Source organism: Mesocricetus auratus, unplaced genomic scaffold (assembly GCF_017639785.1).
Source record: "Mesocricetus auratus isolate SY011 unplaced genomic scaffold, BCM_Maur_2.0 Super-Scaffold_100008, whole genome shotgun sequence".
Lineage (NCBI taxonomy): Eukaryota > Metazoa > Chordata > Mammalia > Rodentia > Cricetidae > Mesocricetus > Mesocricetus auratus.
This window is the reverse complement of record NW_024429192.1, coordinates 72755595-72778252: the sequence shown is the minus strand read 5'-3', so window position 1 is coordinate 72778252 and position 22658 is coordinate 72755595. Positions and strand designations below refer to the sequence as shown.

Here is a 22658-nt window from a genome sequence, read left to right as displayed (position 1 = left end):
AAGACTGGCTGTGGCTGACGTCAGGATTGGAAGTGAGAGCATTGGCTTTCTGGGAAAAGGATACATGACAAAGGGTTAACGATCTAGGATAAGGGAGGTATTCATTTTGAGACAGGATTTCACCTTACAGTCCAGGCTCTAACTTTTAAGCTCAACCAATCCTAACCTCAGCCTCCAGAATAACTGGGATTACAGGGACATATCCATTCAACTTTTTAGGACACAATTTTAAGATAACTACATTGAGAGATGTAAGGGACAAGAAAAATTACCAACAAGATAAAATATATAGAGCAAACACCAGCAAAGAACAGTGTTAAAACAAATTGCAAATTGGAGGGGGGGAAAAGGTGATAGGCCATTATCACTCAGGCTTCACCAAGAAGCTGAAAAGATGGAGTGGAGAGATTTTGCCTCCGTCCTGTACTGTCTTTTCTCAGTAGAATGCTGGTGTAGATATAAGATAGTTACCAAAGAGTGCAGGCTCTGGAGCCTGCCTACCTGGGGTTGGACCTAGGTCTCATCAGATTACTCCCCTTCAGCTGTCAAGAGGAGGTGATGAGAGTGTGGACTCCAAAACCATCAGTGTCAGGCGTATAGTAGCATCTGTATATGTGCATTGCACTAGAAGTAGCATGCTCCTCTTGGCTGTTCCCATTACTGTTATTGTCTCATGTGGTCAGTCTTCTGTGACTAGGACCCCCTACAAGACTTTCCCGTTTAGCAAGCCCAGTCCCACCTTGCAAGCTGTATTTTGTGCATGCTTTAGACCCCTTCCAGCCCTTGCATTATAGGGAATTAAAACTTCTTCCTCTAAGGTATGGGGATTACAGTTAGTTAGCCCATATGCACAGAGCTGGCTGATGCTCCTATTACAGCTGCCAGTCTCCCCATTAAAAGCACTTTTCTTTTTTCTTTTTTTTTTTTTGTTTTTGGGGGGGTTTGTTTTGTTTTGTTTTGTTTTTTTGGGGTTTTTGGAGACAGGGTTTCTCTGTGGCTTTGGAGGCTGTCCTGGAACTAGCTCTTGTAGACTAGGCTGGTCTTGAACTCACAGAGATCTGCCTGCCTCTGCCTCCCAAGTGCTGGGATTAAAAGAGTGTACCACCAACACCCGGCTAAAAGCACTTCTTGATCTATGCCTTCGGAGCAGCCTTTGGAGTGTTGTGAATGACCCCAAACCATCCAAACCTTGGGAATATCAGACCAGATCTACTACAGGGCCATGTCTGAGACATGAAAGTTGAAGTGCCCACCTCACTGAAGACTGAGTTTCCAGCTCATGGCACTAAAGCACCTGTCTCAGGAAGTCCATCAGACTGGTACCCAGGACTCGGCCACATCCTCACCTGCATCCCAGGACTTGCCTTCTATAATGTATTAGTCACTGTGCAACACCTGAGTGACTTTCTTCAACTTTTGTCCTTTTCTTTTCTTTTTTTTTTTTTTTTTTTTTTTTTTTTTGGTTTTTTGAGACAGTGTTTCTCTGTATTGTTTTGGAGGCTGTCCTAGAACTCGCTCTGTAGACCAGATTGGCCTCAAACTCACAGAGATCCAACTGCCTCTTCCTCCCGAGTGCTGGGATTAAAGGTGTAAGCCACTAATGCCTGGCCCTTTGTCTTTCTTAAGAGTGTTTTTCAGCTTGCCCTTTGTTATTTGAGCTGAAAAAAAAAAAAAAAGATTATGCTGGATATTGTGGTACATGCCTTTAGGGATCCCAGCACTCAGGAGGCAATAGTAGACAGATACTCTATGGGTTCAAGGCCAGTTTGGTGTACTTAGCTAGTTCCAGTCCAGCCAAACCTACATAGTGAAACCCTTTTTTTTTTTAAAGAGAATTATAACAGATACACAGTAAATATAGTTGTTTATTTATCTCTAGAATAGGATCTGTACAGCCTTGTGTACATACCTAGGTAACCCTGAGACAGCAGGGGAGGAGATGGTCGCATGAATTTAGAAGGTTGGGCCTTGAATTAAGTCCCAACATCTCAGGTATATCGAGGTTTCTTTTCCACTGGGCAGGAATGGTGGTGTTGGGCATCTTCCCTGGAAGGGGTGAAGCCTCCTGAATAGCATTTAGATGGGGACTGGTTGAGAAAAAGCCTTGAAAAGTAAAGTTGATGGGGCTGCCTGCAGAGAAAGCATCACATACACTCTTAGGTTTGCTCTTAGGGGCACAGGAGTGGGGGCAGAGGCAGTCTGTATGTTGCTAGGACCTCTGGGGAATAGCTGGCACTAGAATTACTACATTAACTTCTGTGGTCTTGTGGCATTGTTTACTGTGTCAGCTTCTTAGTCCTTGGTAACTATGTAGGCCTTAAATTCAGATATCATCATAAACCACATAAGGTATCACATCAAAATGTCTTTGTTCTCTTTGTTAGACTGAGAACAGAATTACAGAGTGTCCCCAAACTACACCAGGTGCCCAGACCATGTGGTACTGTTAAGGTCTGCTAGGGTTGACCACTCTCCCCATGAAGAGCAGGCAGCTGGTTCGATGCTCATACACTAGAAACAGGAAAGGACGGTCAACAGCGAACCGGACTTGGGTAGACAGTGGCATGAATCCCACTGTGGTTACAGCTGCGGCTTGGGTGCCCTCTTCATCTACCGTGATGGTGCTTTGGTGCTTGAACTGTTTAAAAGCAGAAAGGAGAGTTGTCAGCTGTGGAGGTTGTCACCAGAGGTGCGTGGGGTGGGGTGGGGTGGAGCACCCGGTCAGGACTCGCCATCAGAGAAAAGCCCCAGAGGCCTCACATAAGACAAAGTCACATCTATCACAATGACCCACATGGTCTTTGAGTGCCTACAGTCTCTGCCACAGCACATGTACTTACCTTTAAACACTGCACTACAGTCACTACTGACCATGGTTGGAATCTGAGAGGCGTTGGGAGCCAAAATCACCACCCAGCCCCTGTATCCTTCAAGTTTGGATGGCATGCCCACCAGGAGGTTGGGGAAAGAGGAAGCAACAATGCAAGGCAGGATCTGGGGACTAACAGGAGGGAGCCCTTACCAAATCAATGGTGATCCTTTGGTCTGAGATGCCTGACATGTTGCCATTCTTGTCAAACAGCTTTGTGATTCCCATAGACTTGAGCACCTCTACCAGGTTGTAGTTCTTCTCAAGCTTAAACTTGGGCAGAAGTACCTCTCGAGTTCTAGTTGGAGAAGGAGGAAGTCAATTTTATGGATACAAATGACAGAATAATTACATTTTCCCTGGTAATTTTACAGGGCCTGCAGTGGGTTACCTTTACCACAGAATTGGCATAGCATTTTCTGGCATTTAAATTTTATATATTGGTACTGTCAATTGAGAGTTTTGGAAAAGCCACCCACTGTAAGTCCAGTCACAGTTAGCCCTTATATCAATGAGTTTCCTGAGCCACAGACTCTAGGTACCAGGGAAAACTGTATCTGTACATGTACAGAATTTCAGCTCTCATCATTCTATAAGCAGCATAGTAGAACAACTATATTCATATTGTGTTAGGTATAATAAGATAAATAACTTACAGTCTGTGTGGGGAGTATGCATAGGACATAAGTAATTGTTAGACTATTTTATATATAAGGAACATGAAGGCCTTGGATCTGACTGGAGCATGAAAGAAAGAGCCGGGGGGGGGAGATGGTAAACAGGGAGGGCAAACTCAGAACCGGCTAGAAGCTGGCCAGGCTTCTCTTGTCAGGGCCCACAGGGAGGAAGAGGTGAGGGGTGATAGCTGAGGTTATTTTGAGGCTCATAGATGGTATGGCTCAGGGTAAGGGGAGAAGAAGGGCAATTTCTAGGTCAAATAAGAGGAACGCGATTGCCACAAGGAAGAATTTTATAGAGAAAGGTAAGCCTGGCCTCAGTGACTCATATACCTGGGAAATCCACCTTGCTCTAAGAATCTACTTCTAAGGTTTTATATTTTATGGTTTTTATTTTGCTTTTGTTTTGTTTTCTTTTCAAGACAGGGTTTCTCTGTGTAGCTTTCGAGTCTGTCCTAGAACTTGCTTTATAGACCAGGCTCGGCTCTCAATCTCACAGAGAGCCGCCTGCCTCTGCCTCATAAGTGCTGAGATTAAAGATGTGCGCTGCTGCTGCTACCGCCACCTCCAGACTTGCTTTAATTTGTATTATACTTATTTACATATTTTATGCATGCATATTACCCAGGGTATATAGTTTATGTGTAGAGATAAGATAAAGGAGGACTCTCCTTCTACCACATGGGTCCCAGGGATTGAACTCAGGTAGTTAGACTTGGCAGTGAGCATGTCTGCCTGCTCATCCATCTCACTGGCCTATGTTTTTGTATTTTGAAGCAGGTGTTATTCTTCCTAGACTAACCCTGTACTTGTGATTTCCTGCCCCAGCTTCTCCAGTGCTGGGATTACAGAGTATGATACTATGCCCAGCAGTGTTTTCAGTTTGTTGCATTTTTTAAATTTCTTGTCCAACCTTTCATTATGGTCCTAACAGTAATTACCTAGTAACACAGAAATGTATCCCATTTCTCTATTCTTTCTGCTGAGGTCCAGTAATAACTTCACCAAATGTTTAACATCAACTGTTTCAACTATAAATAATAAATAATAACCAAGGAAAATAATTAGTGACAAGTCTTCAATGAGTTAAAAAGAACTCAGGATTTCCTGGCAGGAAAGGAGAGAGCTGTCTTTGCTGGGAGCTTCTTACATTCTAGGCACTGGGTGAGGAGCTGGGGTTGGGAGCAGTCAGCCTACTTATTCCATTTATTCCTCACCTTGAGCCCTGATAAGTCATGTGATTAGTCTCACCTTGGGGTCGGTTGAACAAAGCGTGGTTTAGTAGATGGGGGTTATTCCTAAGATGACCTGAAGCCACCTGTCCCTGCCTTCTGAAACAGCTTTGTGGAGGAGATGACTTTCTCATCAGTGCTCCCACTGAGGAGAAATAAACAAGCATGGCCTATGTGGCAATTCTTGGGTTCTTTCACATACTTTCCCCTTTTAACACACAAACAAAAACTGGTGAAACTTAGTAGGGTGGCTTGCACATGTCATCCTGGCACTTATTGGACTGATGAGGGCAGAGGGTCACTGCACATTTGAGGCCCATCTGCACTATATAATGAGTTCCAGGCCAATCTGGGCTACAGAGTGGGGGAAGGAAGGGCAGAAATTAGCCATGGCTTCAGTACTCTTAGATACCCCAACCCGAGAAAGCAAAGGAACAAATGACCTGACGTACCTGTTTGTCATGCTTTTTTGCCATCTCTCTACTACCTGGGGCGTGAGCTGCACTTCAAGAGCCTTCATTCCTGAGAGCTTGCGTGGGATCACAATCAGCATGCTGATGCCCCCTACATACTCCAGCTGGAGAATGTCACAGTCCAGCTCCTGGTCACTTGCCGCAAGGAAATTCCCCTTTGTCTGCATCATGGGGACTTTAATTACTTCTCGCTCATTGAGCCGGAAGTTGTGGCTATGTGTCATTTCTACTGGGAATTTGTTCACCCAGGTTCCTGTAAAGTCAAAAGGAGCAGGCAGTAGGTAGGATGTCCCTTTAGAATGTTGCCTTCGCTCTTGAACGTTTTCTCTCGGAGGGCTCTCTAGGACTAATCCCCAGAGTCTTAACAAGAGAAATTTAAAAGACCACAAGACATTAGGGTTAGATTCTATTAGGGTTAGATTCTGACACTACTTGTTTGTCCCTGACATATCTAATTTGCCTGGGCCTCTCGTCTAACTATTTGTAAAGTGCTATGGTTCTCTAGCATTTGGCAGATCATATATCTGACACAGCGGTATCCTCAGGATCTGCCATGTCAGCTGGGTATAGAGCGATTATTCAGGAGTAAATCTAAGACACTCATCATTAATAATGTTGGTAACTAGTTACCAACAGGCCACATGTCAGGCATAAGCATCTTTCTTGTATTACCTAATTTTCAGATCCCAGAAGCTGTATGAAATAGATGATTTTAATTTTCATCCATACTTTTTGATATGGTAACAGAGACTCAGGAAGTAAGGTGACTCATTCACTGTTTCCATCTGGTATCTAGAGCAGCTGAGATGAGAAAAACAGGGATCTTTGGAGGAAGTTTAAACACCAGACAGCTCTGGCCTGCTTATGGTTGCAGCTCAGCTGCTACCTCTAAGTCAGCCACACCCAGTGTTTTTAAACCAAATAATTCGCTATAGTGTGGGGAGCATCTGCTCTGTGAGACTTAATAGCATTCTTGGGCCCTCCAGCATGATAACAGCTTAAGTTGTAACCTTTCCCAGTGCCTACAGATGGCTACTTCAGACCCACTGGAAATCCCTGAAGCGACTCCCACAAAGCAGCTATACACAGAGGTAAATTAGTAACAGAGATTTGCGAATTAGAAACTAAAATTGTACTTATGAAATTTTCTAACCTTTAAGGTGCATCCCTCTCAGCCTGGTATAGTGGTGAACGCCTTTAATCCCAGCACTCCAGAGGCAGAAGCAGAGGCAGGCAGATCTCTGTGAGTTCAAGGCCAGCCTGGTCTACATAGTGAGTTCTAGGACAGCCAGAGCTACATAATGAAACCCTGTCTCAAAACAAACAAACAAACAAAAAAGATGCATCCTCTGATTCCCAGCAACGAGTCCAGTCAGTGTTCTAGTGTAGTAGGGAAAGGTGCCTTAGTGCAAGATGGATACTGCACTCGAGACAGTATGATCACATTTAGTCTGTTCTGTATTCCCACCTGCTCCAGTGCTGACACAATAGCCTCTTGGTTCAGAATTAATGTGGAGGCTGTGAGCAACCAGCAAACTGAACACTGAGGGCTTTAGTGGTGGTCTGCCAGCCTGCTCTGAAGCCATTCCCAAGCATAGCCTGATGGCTTATCAGAATAAACATGATCTGCAGTGTCACACTACATCTTGTCATATTGAATTATATTATATACACTCCTTCAAGTTCATTGTGCTCTTACTGTTTACAGGGCTGCATCACTGTCTCTTCAGTTCTCTGCTCCCCGTCAGAGTAGGTCTGACCCTTCCATGATGAGATGTCAAATGAGTGTCCCAGTGTCACACAAACAAGAAGGGTGAAACCAGAACATAGACTCTTGTTTGCTCAGTTACAAAACTTGTACTTAGAACCAGTAATGAAAAAGAAAACTATATTTTCATCATAAATATGGGCTACATGTTTGTCTATGGTCGTAGGCTTGTCAGAGACTTAGCCTTTAGCTGTATCCTCATTGAAACTTTGGCTCTGGAAGGAAGCCTGGGGCCAAATCTCAGACTCCCAAGCCCCTAAAGTCTTGGCCTCTGCAGCGCTGCTTAGCAGCCCAGTCTTACAGGATGCTTATTTTGCAGAGCTGGGAGCCCTGTGTAGCACATAGACAGGGCAGCAGAGCTGTGGCCCCACCCTGAATGCAGAAGCCAGCTTCTGCCCTCCAATACACCCAGCAGTACAACCACTGGGATGAGCAAAGAGGAAGTGTAGCTTCCCGGCACCTGTGCCTTCACCAGTACCCTGAACTCAGTGACAACAAAGAAATGTGGCTAGAGCGCTGCCATTAGCTCTGGTGCTAAGCCTCCCCTCTGACTGGCTTTGGCTTAAAGTACAGGTTTATTTTGATCAGATTCCCCAGCATTGTAGGAGGCAAGGCTGTTAGTTCCAGGTCAGCCTGCTTACATAGCAAGACCTTTTTTTATAAAGTTGGGTCTTACGGTATAAATACACACATGTGCATGTGCATATATGTTAGTGGGATAGTACTTCTTTAAAAGTGCTTTCATGCCTGGCCTGTAAGAGTTATTGAAAAAATATTTAGGACCAGAAAGATGCTTCAGCAGACCTGCCAACCTGGGTTCCATCACAGAGACCGTGTTATAGGAGAGAACTGACAGTCTCAAAGGAAAAAAAAAAAGAGGAACAGAATTAATTGTGTATTTCCCACCCTCCCATCAATACAAAAGTCCCCTGAGAAAGCTGGTTATGATGGCACATACCTTTGATCCTAGCAGTCCAGCTTGGTCTACATAGCAAGCTCTAGACTAGACAAGGCTACATAGGGGGACCCTGTCTCAGAAAACAGCACGTACCCTGAGAGGAAGTTAACAGTTACTGTAGCTGAACAGTTTCCAGACAAATTCTGTAGCCTTTTGTCCATATTTCTACTCCCTGATAATTTCAAAGGGAGATGAAGAAATCTTAATCCATGCTGGCCAAATACTAAGAAGAAGGAGCTTATATTATTTCTTTTAATTAGTAAATCAGTAGAGATATTTTACAGAGATCTATCTTGAACACTGCCTCTACAGCCTTTTACCCTTGAGGCATCTTTCTTTTGTGGGGGGGGGGAGGTTGGCTTTTGGTTTTTCAAGACATGGTTCTTTTCAGAACAGCCTTGGCTGTCCTAGAAATTACTCTGTAGACCAGGCTAGCCTCACACACAGAGATCCACCTGCCTCTGCCTCCTGAGTGCTGGGATTAAAGGAGGCCACTACCACCACGCTTCCTTAGGACATCTCTTCTCTTAGCTCTAGTGGATTTGTCTGTAAAACAAGGATCCTGGTAGCTCTAGCACCATGATACCTACCATATGGAAATCTAGTGACTGTAAAATAATAAGTTTAGTAGCTACCACCTCGTGGTGTTCTTCCCTGTCCCTGGGCTGATGTAGTGTCTTATTTTCCTTCATAAGTGACAGCTACACTACAGTTCTCGGTGCTATCTTTTGTATAGCAGACGGCTGTTTTGTGAGTTTCCTTTGGGAATTGTGGAAGTGCATCTTACCTTTGAAGAAGATGCAGTTCAGAATCATCATCTGAGTAGCAGGGTCTATATCCTCAAGAGCTGCTTTTATGAGGCCTTTGGTGAGCTTCACGATGTGGTTATTTGCCCTTAGTATGAAGGCGGGGTCTGAGAAGTCAGCCTCCTGGGCCTCGGCAAAGTAAAACTCTCTCATGTCAGCTTTGAAGTCCTCCCGGATGGGGAACTGCTTCTGAATGTAAAGGCTGTTAGCTGACTGGAGCGTGTACCCAAAGTTCCTCCGGAACAAGCGATGGGTCAGCTTTCGAAAGAGATTATGAATGGTGGTAGTCTCATACTTGCTGCTAGCATTGACAAAGTCTTTAAAGTGTAGAACTGAGTGTACTTCCTCATGGGTCTCTCCATTCAAGCCTAAGGAAAGCATCCCCATGGCAGCAGATATGCCAACAGGTGCTATGAAGATGTTATCAGAAGCAGTAGCCTGGTCCTTCAGGACTCGGTAAAGGTTGAAGGCGAACTTAGCGTTGAGGATATTAAGGCGCTGTATCCGACTCTTGCCTTGGAAAAGCTGCAGGATGTTCCCAGCACTTGACTCTGCGTCTGTTGGGGAAACTGCATCAACGATGTAAATGTAGTCATCATCTTCACTGAATAGCTTCTCCAGCTCCAGATAGTCCTCCTCCTCCTCCCCATCTGGGATCCAGTCGTTGGTGACTGTGTTTTCTTTGTGGAAATTAGCAGGTAGTAAGGACACACTCACGTTTTCCTTAGCTAGCTGCTCAGCAAGGCCTTTGCTCCCAACACATACAGACAGGATGGCAGAAAGAAGAAGAGGGTGGAATGGATGCTTCATTTTTGCAGAGCTAAAGCTGGTGTGGAAAACAGACAACAGTGAGAGGCAGCCTGGCTCCATCCTGCTGGGTTCTCTGTGGTCTAACACAGAAAGAGGCCTGTCAGCCGGGCAGTGGTGGCACACGCCTTTAATCCCAGCACTCGGGAGGCAGAGGCAGGCGGATCTCTGTGAGTTCGAGGCTAGGCTGGACTGACAGCCTCCAAAATAATACAGAGAAACCCTGTCTCGTAAAACCAAAAAAAAAAGAAAAGAAAAGAAAGAAAGGAAGGAAGAGGCCTGTCACAGCACCAGTTCTTACAGCAGCTTAGAGTGTGCTGAACTTTAAGAGAATCCAATAAGAAATAAACATACAACTAGTGTAGGTGTTTTGTATGTTTCATACACCTCCTGGGATCTAGGAACCTCTAGATCAGTGGTTCTCAACCTTCTTAATGCTGTGACCTTTAATACAGTTTCTCAGGTTGTGGTGACCCTCACCATAGTTATTTCATTGATACTTTGTAACTGTAATTTTGCTACTGCTATGAATCATAAATATCTGATATGCAGGATATCTAATATGTAACCCCAAGGGGGTCATGACCCACAGGTTGAGAAATACTTCCCTAAATATTTTTCTCTTTAAATTTTTTAAAAGATTCTTTTTTATTCATTCATTTGTGTGGGTCGACAGGTTTGCCATGTTACATGTGTGGAGGTCATAGGACAACTTGTAGCAGTCACTCCGACCGTGTGTGGGTCCCAGGGATTGAACTCAAGTAGTCAGCTGTGGCAGCAGGCACCTTTACCTGCTAAACTATCTCATCAGCCCAATAATTGTTTATTATGTGGGGTGGGCACACACATGTAGACACATATGCTACAGTCAGATGACTGGGTGGAGACAGTTCTCTCCTTCCACCTTCCTGTGAGTTTTGGAGATCAAACTCTAGTAGCCATGCTAACACAACAAGAACCTTTGCCTGCAAACCTGAGAGCCCCTTCTTTTTTTTTTTTTTTTTTTTTTTTTGGTTTTCCGAGACAGGGTTTCTCTGTTTTGGAGGCTGTCGGTCCAGCCTGGCCTCGAACTCACAGAGATCCGCCTGCCTCTGCCTCCCGAGTGCTGGGATTAAAGGCATGCGCCACCAACGCCCGGCGAGAGCCCCTTCTTTAATGCATTTAAAAAGAAGGAACTTTGCAGAGGCCTACAGTTTCTTTTTCATTTGTTCACTAAACACCATCGTCTGTCTCCAGAAAACACAGCTGGCACTAGAGGCATCAAGGTCTTCCTACTGAAGGACTCATGGACAGACATGAAATTTGCTAAGAGCTTTCAAAACCATAGTGCCACAGTGTGGGGCCAGGGAAAGGGAGGGGTATGGCTGTACCTCTTAGAGTAAGAGTAGGGGGTCCAGAAAGTTAAAGAGGTTCATAAGAGATGAGCTTCAATGAGTACATGACACAGGAGGGGAATTTCCAATGGATGGACTCCACCCTACCTGTAAGCCCAAACTACTGCTCAGTGGGGGAAGAGGGGGTATGAATGATTATGAGCCAGCCTTCTAAAAACATATCTTGGTGGCTGTACTCTGCAGTCATTTGGGGGTAATTTGTTTAAGATTTGGAACCTAAACTGGGCGTTGATGGCGCACGCCTTTAATCCCAGCACTTGGGAGGCAGAGGCAGGCAGATTTCTGTGAGTTCGAGGCCAGCCTGGTCTACAAGAGCTAGTTCCAGGACAGCCTCCAAAGCCACAGAGAAACCCTGTCACGAAAAACCACAAAAAAAAAAAAAAAGATTTGGAACCTAGCAAGACTCCCTTAGGACCTACTGAAGGAATGTGGCTGACAGCCTATGTCTCCTGACATTCTCAAAGGTTATTGGGTCATGCACACATGTGGCACACACTTGAACAGACAAATGCATATACACAAAAATAATACAACCCTTTATGAAAGAATAGAAGCAACATAATGGAAGTCTTTTGTATTTTGTATGACTACACTGAAAAGTATCCTCAGCTAAAACAGTAGTTAGTAATTATAATGTTAGAGAACAAAATGAAGGCAACTTGAATCCATGCGGGCTCAGGAGATGAGTCTGAGCCACAAAGTAAAGATCTTCTTGGAAGCTGGTGTGGCTTGGTTTAGGGGGTTAAACATCATCTATTCTGTTTCTGCATTGTATGTTCAAAAGCCATAATTTTCATGATTCTCTTACTAGAGAAAGGAGATGTAAAGGTATTTTTGAAAAACTAGAGCTCACCGGGCGTTGGTGGCACACGCCTTTAATCCCAGCACTCGGGAGGCAGAGGCAGGCGGATCTCTGTGATTTCGAGGCCGGGCTGGACCGATAGCCTCCGAAACAATACAGAGAAACCCTGTCTCATAAAAACCAAAAAAAAAAAAAGAAAAACTAGAGCTCCAATAGGTAAATCTTTCTATTTTTGTAGTCATTTACATTAAGGCTTTTAAAAACATCTCTGAGTGATATATATATATACATTCAAGTTGCTGTCTTTGAATTGAAGTACTATAATTTTAAGATACATCATCAAAACTTTGTGTTTTCATGGGAACATCATATATTCTTATGAGTTACATGGAGTCTGCACTTTTGGTCATGTGTCACAGAGAACACCCTCTCCTACCTTGATGTCTCCAGATTCAGACCAGAACAAACAGGAAGGGGAAAAAGTAGTTGTCAGTAATATGGAAACTTTTTTTTTTCGAGACAGGGTTTCTCTCTGTAGCCTTGGCTGTCCTAGAACTCACTCTGTAGACCAGACTGGCCTTGAATTCACAGATATCCTCCTGCCCCTGCCTCCCCAGTGCTGGGAAACCTTTTCTATATTGAACTAACTTCAAACTTACAAAGGAATTTAAAGAATAGAATAATGGATCAGCTGCTGTCATTGAATTTTACATTTCCATGGGAAGGGTCTATGTGGGGGGGTGTGGTATATGGTGTGTGTGTGTGTGTGTGTGTGTGGTATATGGTGTGTGTACATATGTATGTATCAACATATACAAATGTTTTCTGAGTCTTTTGAGGTTAGACTTCTTACATTCCTCTAACCTTCAATAGTAATGCTTTGGGAAAACTTCCTAAGAACAAGGTTATTCTCATACTTAATCATTAGATAATTATCTAATTTGAAAAGAAAATTATTTTTGGCCCTGAGGTGATAGGTATGCAGGAACTGCAAACCCATCCCCAGGCCTAACCCCTTAAGTGCTGGATTTCAGCCTTACGCCACCAATCTCCAGCTTAAAGTATCAAAGATTTAATACTGTTGTCTCTTATAATTCTAATTCCAGTTTTGTCAGTTGTGCCACGAGTACAACTGGTAGAATTTTATTCTGAACTTTTAAAGTAATAATACTTCCTTTTTCTCAATTTATACTCCAATAAAGGAACCAGTCACCTACTTCAAAACATTAAAAACAAAAAATTATAATTGACAAAAAAAATGTTAGAAACCAAACTTACCTGTGTGCCTCTGAGCAGTGGCTTTACAGAGATGAAATCAGAAAGGGCCACCAACGGGGTTTTGGTGTGAACTTTGGTGCTGGGCTGTTGTGTATTTTCCAAAGCAAATATGTCCCAATTCAAACACCACTCACTAACTTTGTCAGCAGAAAACCTTTCAACTATGTCTTTGATCCCTGCCTGGTGACAAACTCTTCCAAACCACAGTTCCTCTGTTGCTGAGGTTTTGGATGTTACTATCAGCATGTCTGCAGTCTTGTTAGGATATCTTGCTGTAGTTAAGCATGTCTGAGGCACTGTTCCATGTTCTGGGAGCAGGGTGGCTTCAGAGGTCCAAAACTCTGACCTCCACAGGCACCTGTATGCACATGGTACAGAAACTAATGCAGGTCCATACACATAGACATAGATAAATCTTTTGAAATGACCCTTTAAGTTTTTAAAGCTTTTCTTTTTGTTTTTATTTGTTTGTTTTATTATGTTTTTTTTTCAAGACAGGGTTTTTCTGTGTGTAACTCTGGTTGTCCTGGAACTCGCTCTGTAGACCAGGCTGGCCTCGAACTTACAGAGATCCACCTGCCTCAGCCTTCCAAGTGCTGGATTAAAGGTGTGCATCAGCACCACCCAACTGCTCTTCTTTATATAAATATATATATATATATATATTTTTTTTTTTAAATCTGTGTGGTGTTTTGCCTGTGTACCACATGCATGGAATGCCCATGGAGGCCAGAAGAGGGCATCAGATTTCCTCTGTAACTGGAATTACTGACGTTTGCTAGCTGCCATGTGGGTGCTGGAAATCAAACCCAGCTCCTTTGGAAGAGCAGCCAGTGCTCTTAACTGTTGAACCATCTCTCCCTCCCCTAAAGTTTTTGTTTAGAGAGTGGGAAGAGGGAGTTTCTTGGTGAATAGCAGTATCTTTTCAAGCCTGAGGACTAGTTTCAGTCTCTGGAATTGGGTCACACGTTAGTCACAGCACTCCTATGGAGATGGGAAACAGGGATAGCACATAGGAATGATCCAACCATTTTTGCATTTGTCTGTCATGACTCTAGACTCCTTGCTCTGTCTCTCCCACTTGTCCTAGGATTTTGATTTTTTTTTAAGCATAAGCAATCTTCTGTCTAGTAGCCCCTGCCTGTCCTGTGTTAAGGGGCCCTTTTCTAGGGTGTCCCAAATCCCCCCCATCTTTCTTGAAGCCCTGCACTCACCTACCATGATGCCTTGTTGTTATCTTAGGATATATCAAAGAACTACTGCTTCCTTTCCTAAAGCTGTCTCCATCCTCCCTGCGTAGGCACTAGAGGAGTCTTAGCTGAGATAATAACCAATGGACCTGGAGGAGTGAGAGAACAGAGCTAGCCCATGGCTTAATCTCAAGCCCAGTCCTTAGGAAGGAGCCACAAAGTCCCAGAGTGAAGAGTAGGATCCCAGACCACAGAAAATTTAACTACCTTGTCTTGCCTGTCAAAGCTGTGTTGGGCTTCTCTGCCACTTGAAGGTTTGTTTGCTTGCTTGTTCGTTTGTTTTAAGACAAGGTCTCACTATGTCCTGGCTGGTCCAAAACTCACTATATAGACCAGGCTGGCCTCAAACTCACCTGCCACCAGACCCTCTTAGAATATTCACCTTGAAGTTTGCTATCTGGAACCCCATTTGGGCCTCCACCTTCCTCTGAGAACCTCATCTTAGGCACACTTGTCACCATAGTCAGTCACACAGCCACTTCAGCTTGCCATCCTTGGCCACTGTCCAAACCGGAAGCACTTTGTCATTTGTTCTGAGTGGCTCGTGTTGTGTGCAGCCTTGGGCTTCCTGCATTGTGGTTCCTCCGTCCATTATTGCACTCACCATCTCCTTACCATCTCCAAAGTCTGCCCCAAACCCACTCTCCCCAGGCCACCGTGCCCTGGTAGGCCCTCTGCCCCATAGGCTGCTGAGCTCCAGACTGGCACCTGTGTCCTCTCTGTACTTACAGAGAGATGCTTCTGACTGACAGAATTCCAGGAAATACAGTCTCAAAGGGGAGAACTGAAACCCTTGACTACTCAGCTACTCAAAAGTAATTGTTATTAGGCACCTGGGGATTTTTTTCCCCATCTCTGTTCTGTGCTTATTTATACTGAAATGTATTTGAAATATATGGATATTGAAAATATAAAACATATACTGAAATCTACATTTGTATGTTTAGCATATTTTACCTAACATTGTGAATTCTACCTGTACTGACAGATGATCATAGAAAATATGATTATTTTTTCAAGACAGATCTTATGTAGCTCATACTGGCTTTAAACTCACTGTGTAGCCAAGGCTGCTTCTGCCTCCTATGTGCTGGGATTGCAGGTGTGTGCGTCATCACACTCAGCTTGACGTTTAGCCTTTTGATGCGCACTGCCATACCCTTCCCTGTGGCTGCTGTACCCGTTACACTCCTGCCAGATACCTGTGAGTGTGTCCTGACATTTGACTCTGTATTCCTGGCTCAGGACCTGGGGCACACATGCCCCACCCTGCAGGTGTACAGGACTGGATGTCATCACTGCACGGGAGCTGTGGGGACCAGTGTGCTCAGTGGAGTGCTTTGTACAGAGGGAAGCAGTTTTACACCTGCCATGCAGCTGTGTGCTTGGAGCAGGCTGGCTGCTCCTCAAGCAGGGTTCAGGGAATTTGACTGCTCGTGCTGCACTCAAACCAGTCTGCTTTTACTGCCCAAGGTTACTGTCTGAACACTCATGTGCTGAAAAGGGTTTGAAAGCTACTCTCTGTATTCTGTCCATAAGACTGCTCAGTCTGCCCTCTAAGTGTGTTACCTTCTCTGAGGGGGGCCCCAGGCTTCTCTGCCTGGCCAGGCTTCATGTGAGACCCATGACGACACTTCCCGGAACCCTGCCCCCTGCAATTGTTTCTCCTCCCAGTTAGACAGAGCGCCCGGCCTCTGAGTGAACTCCAAGCACAGTGCCTGGCTCACAGTAAGCATTCCATGTAACAGTGAGAAAGCGAACCTACGAATTGGTAGAATAATTGAGATGTATCAGCCCTGCTCAGTGACCTGTTTGTACCCATTCTGACTGGCTGTCGGGGATGGGGCTCTTGGAGAACGTGTGCATGGTTTTACACTTAATAGTTTTACTAACAAGTGGCCTTTCCCACCCCTCCTGTCACATCAGCTCACCCGACGGTTGCCGCCCATCAAGGAAGCTAAACCTAGGCTGCAGAAGCTTTTCCGGGACTTCTGGCTCTACTCTGTATTGATGGGATTCGCTGTGGAGGGCTCAGGTAGGGAATGGTCTCTCTCGCCCCAGAGAAAGGCTGAGAGTCCAGTAGAAACAGCTGCCGTCAGTCAGACGCATCCACTCCAGAGTCTGAGCACATCTACTCTCAGCCCAAATGTAGCTGCTTGTTTCCACAGGACTTTCCACTGGCTGTCCCACATGACTGGAGAAAGCTGACTTGTTTCTGTGTCTCATTGTGGGGATAATTGTCTCAGGGATCTAGGACTATAGAAATTGCCAGTCAATACTGATGTAAGACTTCCTTAAGTACTCAGTAGTCTCCTATACTCTCGGTTTCTCTCCTCTCCTCTCCCCTGTCCCTTCCCCCCCCCCCTCTCTCCTGCGTGTTAGTCAGGTGGTCTGCTGGTTTGCACCAGCTCTTATCCCAGCACACTCTCTCTCACAGGACTCTGGCCGGAAGAATGGTATGAGGGAGTCTGCGAAATAGCGACCAAGTCACCTCTGCTCACCTTTCCCAGCAAGGAGCCCCTTCGGTCAGTCCTCCAGTACAACTCAGCCATGAAAAATGACACGGTTACGCCTGTAAGGACTCTTCTCTCTCGTTAACTGTCCAGAAAGAAATTAGAGCAGAACCTCTCCACTTCCTTACTAAGCCCTTGCCCTCACGAGCCCCTGTGTTCCCTCCCTGGGCGTCCTTGTGGGAAGGCGCCCTCGTGAGCTCTTGCACCCTTGCTTATTGCCTTCCCTCCAGGCTGAACTGAGTGAGCTGCGTAGCACCATCATCAACTTGCTAGACCCTCCTCCTGAGGTCTCGGCCCTCATCAACAAGTTGGACTTTGCCATGTCTACCTATCTCTTGTCTGTGTATCGGCTGGAATACATGAGGTATATGAGCCTTCACTTTAACACGCATTGAAACACGCTAACAATTGTGTCTTAATAGACATGGGACTTTTTCAGCTCCTCTCAAGACCTACAAGTGTTTAAAACTCGAACAACTGCTGGGAGGGAGGGGCGCACGCCTTTAGCCTTTAATCCCAGCACTCGGGAGGCAGAGGCAGGCGGATCTCTGCGAGTGTGAGGTCAGCCTGGTCCACAGAGAGAGTTCCAGAACAGCTAGAGCTATCTAATAAAGAGCCCCTGTCTCACAAATAAATAAATAATAAATAAAAAAGTAAACAAGGCTGGTGAGATGGCTGAGTGAGTAAAAGGAGTTTGCTACTACAAGTTCAGTTGCTGGCCCATACAAGGTAGGAAGAGAAAACAGATTCCCTAGAAATTATCCTCTCACCTCCACACACAGATAAATCTAAAGAAAAAAAAAAAGAAAAGAATGGTTAATGTGAGAAAATGACCCATTACCATCTCCTATAGTGTGTTATTGTAGCTCCTCCCTTTTTTCCTCAGAAAAGCAAGCCAGAGAGCTAAGGATGTAGCTCAGTAGAGTAGAGTTCTTGTCTCACATGTTCAAGGTTCCATCCCAGCATTTAAAAAGAAAAACTGAGAGGAAAACAGAGCATGATAAACACAGATTCAGTGCTAGAATGCATAACCAGAAGAGCTGTCTCCCGCCCCTCAAGTGTGGCTCTTGGGAGTATCCCCAAGTTATATGATCCATGCAGACCTCCCAAGAACCCTGTGCAAGCATGGAGAAACCCTGAAACTCTGATTCAAGGAGAAGGCTTTGATTCCCAGCTCCTGGTTATTAGGGAAACTTGGAAACCACAGCGTGAGAAGTTTAAAGCACCTGAGCCTGTACAAAGTATTTACTTCAAGACTCTGGCTGTGCTTTACAAAGACTTAGGTGTCTCGTGGAAGGCTAGTGTGGGGACCAATTGTTAAATGCAGACTCTTGGACCACACTTTCTTTCTGCAGTATAGGACCTGATCTGGGAAGCTATGCTTCAAGCATGTGGATTTATTTCCCTTTTCTTCTTTTTCTCCAAAGGTTATAGGTATTTTGTTTTTGTCTTCTTATATATGCATGTGGCTGTGGACACATGATGCCAGGCAGGGAGCAGAGATTGTGAGGCAACTTGCAGGAGTCAGTCCTCTCCTTCTAGCAAACTCAGGTTGTCAGGCACGGCTGGCTGGCCCAGATAGGGTTTTAGGGGGTTTTTTTTCCCCATAAAAGTAAAAATAAAACCCCAGTACTTGTGGAGTCAAGGCAGGATTAGTGTGAGTTTGAGAGAGACCCTGTCTCCCAACAATAAAGAAAGAGCTGGAGAGGTGGGGCAGAGGTTCAGAGCACTGGCTGCTCCTCCAGAGGACTGGGATTTCTTTCCCAACACTCACATGAGGCAGCCTGTAGCCCCCTGTAGCTCCAGCCTCAGGTGGTCCAAAGCCCCCTTGTGGCCTATGCGCGCCATACAGATGCATTTGAATGTAAATGAAACCTTTAAAAAGGAAAAGAAAACAAGACACCCCCAAGAATGGTACAAAACATGCCAAAGATAAACGAGTAAAGAATGCTGGTCTCAGGCTGGGCACAGTGGCATCTGACTTCTATCCCAGCACTCAGGAGGCAGAAGTAGTTGGATCTCTGTGAGTTCAAGGCCAGCCTGGTCTACATAGTAATTCCTGGGCAAGCCAGGGCTACATAGTGAGACCCAGTCTTTGAGAAAAAAAAATCAGGTCTTATTTCTTAGTCTCAATTCTCTTGTCCCTACTGTCGAGAGACACCTGTGTTCATTTGGTCACTTCTCCCTCGGTGTCCTCTGCACAGGCACACATGTACACATGCAGCCTTTAAGAAACCTGTCGGGGGTTCTGCTGACCTGCTCCACTGTATGCTATCCTTCTCCGTTAACAGTATAGCATGGGTGTGTTTCTGCTGTGGTGTGTGTGAGGTGGCCTCTGCTTTTGGCAGTGATGATGTGTAATTAAATAGGTATACCTCCTGTCAGCAAGGAATTCATTCTGGAGTAATGCATCAAGCACTTCTAAAGGGTCTTGCTTCTGTGGGGGAGGGGGGCAACCTTTAATCCCAGCACTTGGGAGGCAGAGGCAGGTAGATCTCTGAGTTTGAGACCAGCCTGATCTACAAGAGCTAGTTCCAGAACAGCCTCCAAAGCCACAGAGAAACCCTGTCTCAAAAAATAAAAAAATAAAGGGTCTTGGTTCATGTGACCTTAAGATTTGTCACTAGTGGTATGATTGCTGGATTGAAAGAGATAGGACTGTGGTACTAGGTGGTATAGGTCACCCTGTAGAAAGGTCAGATGAGTAGCGCTCCTATAAACAGTAGAGATGCTATTACCTAAGCCAAACCAGAGCAGTGGGAGGGTTAGGGTTTGAAAACTGTATTCAAAGCTGTTCTTCTTGTTAGGGTGCTGCGTTCCACAGACCCTGATCGCTTCCAGGTAATGTTCTGCTACTTTGAGGATAAAGCTATTCAGAAGGACAAATCTGGTAAGCTTATTGTCATGGTACTTCATGATAATTGACTAGAAAAAAGAATGCTTCATATTTTCTAGTCACATAGGGAAAATAGTTTTATGAAGTTACATTCTCCCTTGGAAACATCTTCATAAAATATATAACCTTAAAAAATACTGCAAGGGGTTGGGTGGGTAGAGGCGCACGCTTTTAATCCCAGAACTCAGGAGATGGAGGCAGGTGGATCTCTGTGAGTTCAAGGACAGCCTGGTCTACAGAGTGAGTTCCAGGACAGCCAGGACTACACAGAGAAACCCTTTCTTGAAAAACCAAAAAATAGAAAAGAAAAAAAAAAGGTTGGTTCCTCAGGCAAGGCACATGCTGCCAAGACTGACAGCGTGAGTTCGATCCTATACAGTGGGAGGAGAAAACTGACACCATAAATTGTCTTCTGACCCCACAGTCCACTCACATTATGAAATACAAGTGCACATATGCATACAAAGTATAACAAATGTGAAAGACTTTTTTATTTTATTTATTTATTTTTGGTTTTCAAGACAGGGTTTCTCTGTATAACCCTGGCTAAAATGGAATTCCCAGAGATCTAACTGCCTCCCAAAGATTGGGATTGAAAGTGTGTACCATCACTACCACCTGGCCTTCTTCTTTTTAATTATCCATTTATTTTTATTTTACATGCATTGGTGTTTTGCCTACATGTATGCTTGTGTAAAGTTGTCAAAACCCCTGGAACAGTTGTGAGCTGCCATATTAGTGCTGGGAATTGAACCCTGGTCCTCTGGAACAGCAGCCAGTGCTCTGAGCCAACTCTCCAGCCCCACTCCAAAGACTATTTTTTTAATACTCCAGGTGACCTGGGATGTACTTCAGTTGATAAAGTGTTTACCTGGTGGACATAAAGCCCTTGTTCAGTGTCCAGAACCACACACCTCATACACTAGTGTACACTTTTCCCAGCACTTGATTGTGGAGGCAGGAGGGTCAAATTCCAGGTCATTCTAAGTACATAAGGAGTTCAGGTATAAGGCAGGAAACTTGAGACGCTGTCAAGGGGGCAGAGGTAGCTGTCCAGGCTCCCTGGGAGTCTGTAGCAGGAGAATTGCGAATTGAAGGCAGGCCTGAAACATAGAAACTCTCAAGCAAAAAGAGGGCTGGGAATGTCTTAGTGGGCTTGCTGTGAGGATCTGAGCTCAAATTCCCAGCACTCAGGTACAAAAGCTGAAAACGACTGCTTGCCTGTAACCTCAGTGGTGTGGGGCCAAGACTGCTGGGCTCCTGAAGCTCATTGACAGCCAGCCTAACCATAATAACAGGCCTCAGGCTTAATGAGAGAACCTGCCTGCAAACAGGTAAATAGTGATAGAAAAGAATACTGTGTCAAAGTGTGCCCCACACAGGTGCTCACAGAAGCATACACGACACATACACAAGGGAGGGAGGGCATGGGAATATAACTCATAGTAGAGGGGATGTATGGGGACCATAGATTCAATCCCCAGAACCACAAAAAAATGTAGTTTAATCTAAAACATATATCTTTCTGATTTCGCCACTGCTGCAAGGACCTCAGCTAGGAGCACACAATCTGTTGGAAAGTGCCCCTGCATCCAGACATTGGGTTCTAACACTGTCCCACTAAAGAGAGCCAGAGCTCCTCAGATGGCAGCTATGGAGCTGCAGCTTCTCTCTGTGGCCAGGAGCAGTTCTGCTTTAAACAGCAAGAGCAGCCTGAGCCAGCCATCAAGGAACCAGTTATCATAACTTGAATGTAAATATATTTAGTATCTTTCATAATTTTGCTAATTGAAGTGAGTTTATATTGTGGAAGGTATTAATCATAATGATGCTCTAAAAACAGTGAAGTTTAATATAAAATGTAAAACAAAAACAGGGACACTCTTTTCAAAGGTATTGTGCTGTTGTCTCTTTTCTAAAAGGCACAGGGTTTGCATAGAAGCCACACACATCTGCAGGCAGGCTTTAATTATGTCTGTATTACTCAGATTACCCCCTCCACTGTGATCCCTGTGTAAATCCTCACACCATTTCCAGTGTGAGTGTTTGCCTGTGTGTATGTAGGTGCACCATGGGCATTATTTGGTTTGGGTTTTGTTTTCTTTCTTTCTTTCTTTTTTTCTTTTCTTTTGTTTGTTGGTTTATTTCTGGTTTTTGTGTTTTGGTTTTTTGTTTTGTTTGGTTTTGGTTTTGGTTTTGGTTTTTCCAGACCAGGTTTCTCTGTGTAGATCTGAAGCCTACACTTGCTCTGTAGACCAGGCTGACCTCAAGCTCACAGAGATCCAACTGCCTCTGCCTCCCTATGTATCCCTGGCTGTACTGGAATGTGCTCTATAGACCAGGCTGGCCTTGAACTCAGGGATCCAACTTTCTGTGCCACCACACCTGGCTGGGTTTTGTTTTCTTTTACCTCTTAAGTACCAGTATTACAGTAGAGTTTGCCATGACTGGCTCTAAAGTCTTTGAATATCATGTCAACCCTTAAAAGACTTTCAATTTAGGGGCTAAAGCGATGGCTCAGCAGTTAGGAGAACTACTGCTCTATCAGAGGGCTGGAATTCAGATCCCAGCACCCACAGCAGGCAACGCCCTGTAACAGCACTCCAAGGAGTCCAGTGCCTCTCTGGCCTTGATGGGCACCTGTATATACATGTGCAATAAAGACACAGAGACACACATATATATAAATCATTTTTACAAAAACAGCTTTTTAAGTTTCTGATTTGGGGGCATTTCAGATTTTGACTTTTTAGTGGTGCTGAGGATCAAACCCCAAGCTTCACACATACTAGGCCAATGCTCCACCACAGATATACCCTCAGCTTGCTTTTCATATTATTTTAATATATGTTTAAATGTATGTAGTTTAAGACATAAGTCCATACTAAATTTTAAATAAATACAAAATAGATAAAGAGAGGGCAACTCTTTCCTT

General features: G+C 44.6%; 2 protein-coding genes across 2 annotated transcripts in view; one reads left to right on the top strand and one right to left on the bottom strand.

Annotated features, from left to right (window-relative positions):
- The window catches only part of Pi4ka (phosphatidylinositol 4-kinase alpha), a 135114-nt gene that overhangs the window by 78981 nt on the left and 33475 nt on the right, over positions 1–22658 (top strand). The window contains exons 20-23 of the mRNA XM_005077560.4: positions 16241–16349; positions 16752–16888; positions 17058–17191; positions 19635–19717. Coding sequence (XP_005077617.1) covers positions 16241–16349; positions 16752–16888; positions 17058–17191; positions 19635–19717 — 463 coding nt within the window. The remainder of the gene's footprint in view (positions 1–16240; positions 16350–16751; positions 16889–17057; positions 17192–19634; positions 19718–22658) is intronic.
- Positions 1811–9719, bottom strand: Serpind1 (serpin family D member 1). Its single transcript, XM_005077559.4, has 4 exons — positions 8765–9719; positions 5231–5504; positions 3023–3167; positions 1811–2638 (listed from the first exon to the last, which is right to left on the bottom strand). The coding sequence occupies exons 1-4, from the start codon at positions 9651–9653 to the stop codon at positions 2447–2449; spliced, it is 1500 nt and encodes a 499-aa protein (XP_005077616.2). The 5' UTR covers positions 9654–9719; the 3' UTR covers positions 1811–2446.